The sequence below is a fragment of the Lingula anatina genome, chromosome 4 (genome assembly GCF_051362555.1).
Source record: "Lingula anatina isolate TDL-2025a chromosome 4, LinAna3.0, whole genome shotgun sequence".
Lineage (NCBI taxonomy): Eukaryota > Metazoa > Brachiopoda > Lingulata > Lingulida > Lingulidae > Lingula > Lingula anatina.
This window is the reverse complement of record NC_141770.1, coordinates 10,442,625-10,451,726: the sequence shown is the minus strand read 5'-3', so window position 1 is coordinate 10,451,726 and position 9,102 is coordinate 10,442,625. Positions and strand designations below refer to the sequence as shown.

Sequence of the window (9,102 nt, the reverse complement as noted above, 5' to 3'; positions counted from 1 at the left end):
ATATGCCCGCCTACACGGCGATATTACTATATATATATATATTGCGCCTGCCATTTGGCCTTAGTTAAACCTCCATCGGCACCTTTATCCCAGGGAGACGAAATGAGGGTGGGAACCCTCGTCCTTTTGTGTGCCTTAGTGGCAGTCGCTTGGTCCAAACCAGTATGGAAAGAGAAAAACCGTGGTTATAAAAAGTGGGTATAATTTAAAACTGATATATATTCTTATTGTTTTATGAAAAGTTATTCAGCGGTTGTTCTAAAATCATAAACAGTCATGTCTATAAATTATTATACCTTCACCTATATTACAAAAATAATATCGGAAAAATAATAATGGACCGATATGTCATTTTTATTGTGGTACGGGTGTGTGTTAGGTATTTCATATTTCATTTCTATCTAACGGGAAATAAATCATTTTTAGAACTCATTTATAATATAAAAACGAGTAACGGGTTTTTAGATCGAACATCTTAGAAAAATGTATCTGAGCTTGTTGCTCAATGTCGTTGGAGCAGACCGGTTCATAATTAACTAAAACGCGTCATTTGGCTTTATATCCGGATGCCATGGCGCTGTCATTGTGTCGTGTTTAAAACAACAATTTTGAGTCGTATCGAAACGACAAGCGGCTGATAAGGTGAGTGGGCGCGTCTTAGTCGAACGCGATAAAAAAAGTTTGCATGGACGCCTTATTAGCCCAAACAGCGTTTGAACGCAACGACTTGCGGGTGTGACAATCTGCAGCAGTCGTGATTGTGGGGGATAAGACAGTCACGCGGTAAGTCCACGCGGTTTAACAACACATGTTTTAATCCCATGCTTTATCTATTACAACCTACCTGTGCCCCTGCAGGAAGGCGTGTGAGAGGCGGAGGGACCATTATAGGATTACGCGGACATCCTTTCATGTTGGTCCGCCATATTTAGGTCGCGGCCTCACTAGACCTCGGCTCTTCTTGATGTGAATGGTTATTACCTTTTTCTCCACCTCTCACAATCGAATGGTTGACATTATCAGAGCATTGCGACACCAAAACGGGATAACAGAATACATTTTTACTTCGAATTTTATACGAACTGTTATTGTTCATATAAGCATATTTGACCAACACTCTGTATTATTTGATTAAATGACAGGGGCGTTGGCCGAAAAAGGTTTGAAGGCAAACACTTTTTAAAGATTCTTTAAAAAAGATTTTTAAAAAATACTCGAGAAGGAGGGGCAGGGGGAGAAGGGAGCAAGATATTTCTGAAACTCCCTCCGTGTCTAAGTTAAACTGGTTACCCAACGTAATTGATTCCAAAAATTCTCAGATGCGCACCGAGATGATTTCAGATATCTGTCGACTGTCATCCAAAAAGTCCTGTATCGCACATACATAGCTGGTTGCGTCATTGTACATTCAGGGAAAAGATTTTACTAACATATAAGATATATTTTCATGCATTTCAGCTACCGCCTTGTGCGACTTTCCCCGACTACTCAGGACCAAATTGACTTTCTAAAGAGACTGGAAAACACCGTCCAATTAGGAGTAAGTTGAAACCCAGAAAAAAAGAATTGAAAACCAGTAATAAGGAAAAGAAAGAAAAGATGGATTTGACTGATTTTCAAACACTTGAAAAAATGACAAATCAAAAAAATCATTAAACTAAAAATTGAAACAGTTTATCACTTGCGTATCCAGCAGGGTATTTGTAACGGCATGTGCGCGCGCGCGTGTGTGTGTGTGTGTGTGTGGGGGGGATTCATTTGTTTATACAGCTTTAAGCGGCGCCGGACACTGATTTCCTATCATTATTATTTTCATAATATATTCAGCTAATATCATAACATTTCCAGATAGATTTTTGGACTCCAAGCGACCATCCGGGCACCCACAATATCGACATCGCAGTCCCACCTAAGACCTATAGAACCTTTATCCGGCTGATAGAGGTCAATAAGATCACGTATAAGGTCATTCAGGAGGATATTCAGAGGTGAGAGCTGTATCATATTTAATGGATAGGCAATAAACACGAAGTGTGCAGTCAAACAATCGTATTAAGACACATGAGTACTGCAGATATCGGTGGAAACCATGAACATCCTGTTAAATTGTGATTATTGTATTTTACAACAAGAAGATGAATTAGTTTTGATGGCACTTGGAGCTTAAAATTCAAAAAATATTAGAATAATGGTCCGTGCAATTAAACCGGTAGCAGAATAAGACCAGATTAGAACAGGGGTTTAAGTTGCACAATGAGCAATACACCCTACTATTACTATTGCATAAATTTTCGTGTAAATGTTAACAGGATAATTTAATCTTCGTTGAATATTTAAGAATTTTTATTTTCAATCTTTCTATTCTACACAACGCTGGGCCGAATGTGGAGTGCGGTATTAAATAACTATTTATTATTATTATTATTATTATTATTATTATTATTATTATTATTATTATTATTATCTATAAGCCTCATAGATACTGAGACAACCAGTAATAGTAAAGCCCGCGAGGACAAGATAAAGAGCAAGGCATGCGAGTCTCAGGGCAACTGGAAGGGGAAGGACAAAAACAAGTGCAAAAACGGTCAAGTTGCTGTGGCAACGTTCAGTAACTTGGCAACGGATAGTATTGTGGGGACGTATGCACGCCACGGAGAGGTATGTGAATGTTCTCTCTCTCTCTCTCTCTCTCTCTCTCTCTTCGTATTTATGTCATTGTGGGGAAGAATTGGATAAACATTTGGTTGATGAAAAAATGTAGGAAGCATTGCAGAAAATAAGCGTTTGCACGTCTCGTTTAAAGATAACGCCTTTTTACAGCATAGACTAGCCCGAGATGTAGGGCAGACTCGCTCCTGTTTGATTTTCAGATTCCAATTCATGTTCGCGTCAGAACTTGGCTACATTTGATTGAAATCTATCACGCGAAATCACAAATGTTGACATTTTGCTGAACCAATGTATTGATCTAAAGAGCTGCTGTGCTGTTCTAATAAATGAACGGTTTACTATTCCTAGATCAACGCCTGGCTGGATGCTGTAGCTGCAGAAAGCAATGGTCTAGCTACTGTTGAAACGATCGGTCAAACTTACGAGGGCAAAGACATGAAAGTGTTGAAAGTGAGTGGTCTTCGAGTCTAAGACATTGGTGACTTCTGATTCATGGACATAGAGAAACTTTTTTAATTTTTCTTTTTTGCTTTTAAAAAAGCAGAGGGTTTGACTTTATATAGAGCAAAATATTTTTCTTGCATTCGGTCGATTTCTCTCTTTTTTTTTTTTAACACCAAGGTATAGGCTACCATAACCAAGACCGTTCACAAAATTACTATCCAAAAACCCGCTTTTGAATTACCTTTTTTAATTACTGTCACAGTGGATATAGAGGCATTTGAATTTCACTGTAAACACGAGAAATTTAAACTTCAAAAATTCCTCACGAAACCTACAACAATAGCATATACATGTATTTTAGGCCTACACACACACACACACACACGCACACACACACAAAAATAATAATAAAATAATAAAATAAATTAAAATAAAAGAAAGAAAGAAAAACGAACTTAATAAATGAAAAAGACAATGAACAAAGATAACTTCAGTTGTTCACGAGCTGGGAAGTCACAAAGATTGCCTTACGACTTATAAAGCACCAGCAGCGGTGAACATTAATATTATACCTTATTTTTTCAGATAGGGGAAGACGGAAATAAACCATCCATTTGGGTCGATGCCGGTATACACGCTAGAGAATGGATCGCTCCGGCGACCCTGGTGTACATCATAGACAAAGTTAGCAGCAAATGTGTTTGAACTCCTTTATTATTTATTTATTTATTTTATTATTATTATTATTATTTATTTTTTTTTTTTTAAATGACTCAAGTTCTTCACAAATTAAGATGATTTTTTTTTTTTGGATAAACAAATATTCAGGAGGGAAAAAGTTATAGGTCTCCTAATATTTTTTTTTTAAGAAATCAAAAATTATTCTATTTACATTTTGTCTCTATGGAGGTGTGCGCTATCAATATGCTCTCCAGCATATTGCATTCTATTGCTATTGTTTGCATTATTTATAAAAAAAAACAAAAAAAAAAAAAAACAGACTATTCAACAAATCAATGAAAGAATATCAATAGAATGAGGGGCCTGTTCCACAAATTTAAGAAGTTTAACACGAAATTTGGTCCTAACTTTTAGAGCCGAGTAATGATCTACTTTAGCTGAAGATAAATCTGTAGGAGGACAAAAATGGGTATTGCTAATTTTTTTTTTTTTTACTAATACTTGAATAAAATTGATCCCTTTAGGTGCAAAAATCTGATGTACAACATGTACACCTGTGGGGTTGCTGTATCATAGTAATCTTCTATGGGTTCACGTTTAAATTGATCAATTCGAGGAACGAACCCCAGTATTACATAGTACCATTTTAGATTTTATCAAGCGTTATCCACATGTACATGTGCTAACCATGCTTGATTCTTTTGCTTTATAGTTTCTCTCTGAATACAACAGCCTTCCAGAGCTGAATAAGTACACTTGGTATATGCTGCCTGTTGCAAATCCCGACGGTTACGAGTATTCTCATACATCTGTAGGTATATCTGGTATATGATAGCCAAAAGAGAATGGGGGCAAACCGAAAGTACGCTGAGAAGGCACATCAAATTGTATCGAAAAGCTCACTCGATCAACTAAAATAGTGACATTCAGCGTACTTCTAATATTGGTTGGTGTGTGTGAAATTTAAGTGCATTTCTTAAAATTAAGTTAAAACCTATATGTTACTGGAAATTAAGGCAAAGCATTGTTGTTCATAAAGTAGAGGGTGGTGTGATTTTTCCAGTTGCGTCTAAGGGCGCATTCCCATAGGTTTTAGATCGATCTATCCCCGTGGGCAGTCTCACTAGATTACTGTCAGATAATCCGTCCCGCCTACTACAAGCTGTAAGGGGGTAAATAACTTCCGTGCCTGCTCGGCTGACAGCTATTTAGCGTGAACCCCCAGGGAGTTAGGTCGCTCTAGTTGGATCGATCTAATCTCTGGGAATGGGGTCTAAGAGTTGCGTTCTTGACTTTGGTAGTTATCCGCGACATTGGCTTGTTAATATTAAAATACGATATCAAAATGTTTAGTGTAAATATAAATACAGCACTTTTTCATGCTAATATGTCAGATTTTCTGAAAATGCCACAGCCATGAGTTCTCCCGTTTCCAACACAATGCGACACTAATATGAATATCTTCACGATCCTTTGATATTTTTATGTACATATATATTTTTTATTTTTATGTATTGATTTTTATTAAAGGATCGTCTGTGGAGAAAGACTCGTTCACCTCAGAGTCGGAGATGTACTGGCGTAGACCCCAACAGAAATTGGGATTCCCACTTTGGAGGTAGGAGGGAGATTGAGTTAGACTGCATTCCCACAGATTTTTAGATAGATCTATCCCCGTGGGGAGTCTCACTAGATTGCTGTCAGCCTAGCTGGCTTAAATGTCTGTCCCACCTACTAAAAGCTGTTCGGGGGTAATTAACTTTCGTGCGCGCTCGGCTGACAGCAATTTAGCGTGAATCCCCAAGGAGTTAGGACGATCCAGATGGATCTATCTAAATCTGTGGGAATGCAGTCTAAGGAACATCCAAAAACACACAAATTCTCGCTAATTAGTCCGAAGTCAAGTGTTTGAAATGTGCATAGTTCCATTGGATTTAATTGATCGTGTGTGGGAGGCAGTGCACAATATCCTTTGTTACTCATTTTAACGCATCGTGTGTTAAAAATGTTGGTGTAATGAGAAACAAAACGTATTTTCTAGTGCACGTGCATTTCTTTGTATTCCGTATGAAACTCTACATGTATTCCACGCGTTGTTCCTCGACCAGTTGGATTGAGCCGAGATTTAATTACTGTGTCCCTGCAGAGACGACGCGTGGGGAGGCGTGCGTGGGAGGCGGAGAGACCATTACAGGATTTAGTCCGTGGCCAAGCTAGCAACGGCTCTTCTCATTCTGAGAGGCCATTCATGTCCCTTCTTATTGAAAATCTGGGAATGCTAAGTTCCAGCGAACGACATTTTTTCTTGAAGATTTGACAACATGTAACATCATTATCTTGTTTTTTCAAGAGGCTGGCACCAGCAGTAACCCTTGCTCCAACGTTTACCCTGGAACTGCGCCATTCTCTGAAAAATGTACCCAAAATATAAGGGACTTCATCAACGACCACAAGGACCGGTTGAAGATGTATCTGTCTTTCCATTCCTATTCGGAACTTTGGCTGACACCATGGGGTTGGGGCAGGGAAAAACCCTCGGACAATGATGAAATGGTAAATTTAGATATAAGACAGCAGGCAGCAAATTCAATTTTTTTTTTTTTTTTTTTTTTTTTTTGGTGGGGGGAGTGGACCCTTTTACACTTTCGGTCGATCCAACTTTAGAAAGAGCATAAAACATCGATTGAGTATTGATTTACAGTGGTCATTTGACAGCCAAAGGGAAAGTTCGCACTAGTGCAAACACACATACACACACACATGCACACACGCGCGCGCGCGCGCGCGCGGATCTGATCATTTTTTTCGCAGGAGACTAGACACTAGTTTCTCTTACAGTTTCTTAGCTCTCAGATTTTGAAGATGGTGTTGACTATGGGGGAATTGTCTGGATTTTCTAGATTTTGTTTTCGCCTCGTCAATATTTTAACTTTAGTATTGAAATGACATTACCTTCAGCTTTTTGAAATTACTTTTCTAATTTAGACTGATATACTCATGCATTTTCAAGCATCCAAAATCTGATGGAGGTTCTTAATGTAAATTTGAGCCTGGCGACATGTGAATGATGATTTGGTTTAAATACGTATTTTGGTAGAAATTACAATGTACTGAATGGCAAATGTAGAGGTCAATCAGCATCAATGTCTCTTTATCCTGTTGTTCCATTAGCATACCCTCAGCACATACGAGTATGTGGGAAAAACACTCCATAACTGCTTATCACAATCTATATATCTGTCTTTTCTAAATGTAGATGCGCGTGGCTAATCTCGGCAAGACAGCTGTACAAGGGGTTAATGGGAAATCCTGGATTGTTGGCGCCCCTCCGGATATTCTGTGTAAGTTAAATATTCAAAGAGAGAGAGAGAGAGAGAGAGAGAGAGAGAGAACCACTGGAAAGATATTACTCTGTTTAAAGACCGCAGATCTATAATGTGCGCTTTTTTCCAACGCGAGTGGAGAAATGTGCCATGAGTTAGCCAGAGACATACCTGTAAATATCTAGTGAAAAATTAGTATGTGGCCAAGGTAGAGGCTAGAAAGATATAACTTCATTGGTTAAAAAATAGTGTTCTCTTTTTGCTAGTGTGTGTATGTGTGTGTGTGGGTGAGAGAGAGAGAGAGAGAGAGAGAGAGAGAACTGAGACAAAGTCACACCGCTTTGTGGAGAAGAGTATGTGTTCAGCTATATATTAAATTAGTGTCGTGAAAATTTGTGTAAATGTTCTCCTTTATACATTGTTGTTTTTTTTTTTACTAGATCTGGCACATACGCTGATATTAATAACAAAAAAAAAATCAATTTCAGATGCTGCGTCTGGTGGATCCTACGACTGGGCTAAAGAAAAGGCAGGAATTAAATATGCGTATACATTTGAGCTCCGCCCTGATGGCAATGCTTCTAATGGGTTTGTCATCCCGGCCTCTGAAATTCTCCCCAGTGGGAAAGAGGTTTATGCCGCCGTGAAGAAAGTCGCCTCTGAACTTATTTAATATGTTATTTTCAACATTATAGTAAATTTGTTCAAAATGTAAGCGACAAAAGTGGTCTTTACATTGCATTTTTTAATTGGCCAGGAGCTGTGGAAATAAAGAAAAAAGCAAGGTCATATGTGCAACGGCAGAGTGATGCTTTCGAAGTTTCTTTCCGTATTCAGACTGATTCAGTTTGGTTGTTTTCATGGGTCAAAAGAAATCCATCAATTCTTTTTACAGTTTTGACCATTTGTTAATTTTATTTACCTGTTTAGTCGTTCATGCATTTACTAATTGGTTTACACTTGCATATTTTCTTAAACGGAGTTCATATTAAGTTAAGACCTTTCAAATGACAAACATGATTGCAAAAATTCAATAACCAAACGTGACAAAAGCCCCAGAAGTGCCTGCAATGCGTTAGATGCACTGTTATCCATTCTAGTTGTCGGAACTGGATTGTGTTAGAGAAGAAAAACACAGCCGTTTATTTTATCTTGGACCGATTATACAACGTGTAGTTGGTGCAAGTACTTTTTCTCATAATCTGATAATTAGCAAGATCATCAGATAATGATAAAATGCAAATGATTAGTAACAAATTAACAAAGAACCTCATCCACTTTACTTGTATCTCGGTAATATACCCGGTATACAGTATAATGCTATATTTGTTTTTTCGCTTTTCGTTTAGGTCTATTTACTATCATTACTATTATCTTGTATATAGTATATTGTACATAGTAGTTAGTGTGCACAATGAAATTATTATCATTATTTCAGATGCACCCCCCCTCCCGCATTTTTTCCAAAATCATATTAAAGGAATGTTTCATAAATATAACGTTTTACGGTGTTTTAGACAATCGGGGGGGGGGGGGGGGGGGGATATTCAAGTATAACAAATAGACTGTTCAGCGGTCTGATACATCAAGATGTTGTACAACTTTTTACAACTCCTTGGATACATGTAGCAATATACAGCATATCTGTACCAGTATCCAAATCGAGGTCGCGTGCGGGGTTATTCACATACGTAACAGAATGAGATAGCAATTAAGTATTGAGAAGTAAATAACCAAGTAAAGAATTGAATTAACAAATAAATCTACATAACAGTGACTTGCATGAGTGGTAAAGTGAAAGCCGTTATTGAATACTTAGACTGGGTTCCCATACTTACATGTAGATCGATCCATCTGGATCGACCTAACTCCCTGGGGGTTCACGCTAAATTGCTATCAGCTCAAGAGGTTTAAATGTCTGTCCCGCCTACCGAATCAGCTAGGGTAAAGATAATTACCCCCTAACAGGTTAACTTGATCG

At 38.0% G+C, this 9,102-nt stretch overlaps 1 protein-coding gene across 1 annotated transcript; it reads left to right on the top strand.

Moving 5' to 3' along the window:
• Positions 1-47: 47 nt before the first annotated feature.
• On the top strand, positions 48-7,924 carry LOC106159929 (carboxypeptidase B-like). Its single transcript, XM_013536382.2, has 11 exons — positions 48-194; positions 1,459-1,540; positions 1,849-1,988; positions 2,472-2,661; positions 3,022-3,123; positions 3,703-3,801; positions 4,511-4,609; positions 5,329-5,416; positions 6,149-6,351; positions 7,055-7,139; positions 7,610-7,924. The coding sequence occupies exons 1-11, from the start codon at positions 103-105 to the stop codon at positions 7,792-7,794; spliced, it is 1,365 nt and encodes a 454-aa protein (XP_013391836.2). The 5' UTR covers positions 48-102; the 3' UTR covers positions 7,795-7,924.
• Positions 7,925-9,102: the final 1,178 nt, after the last annotated feature.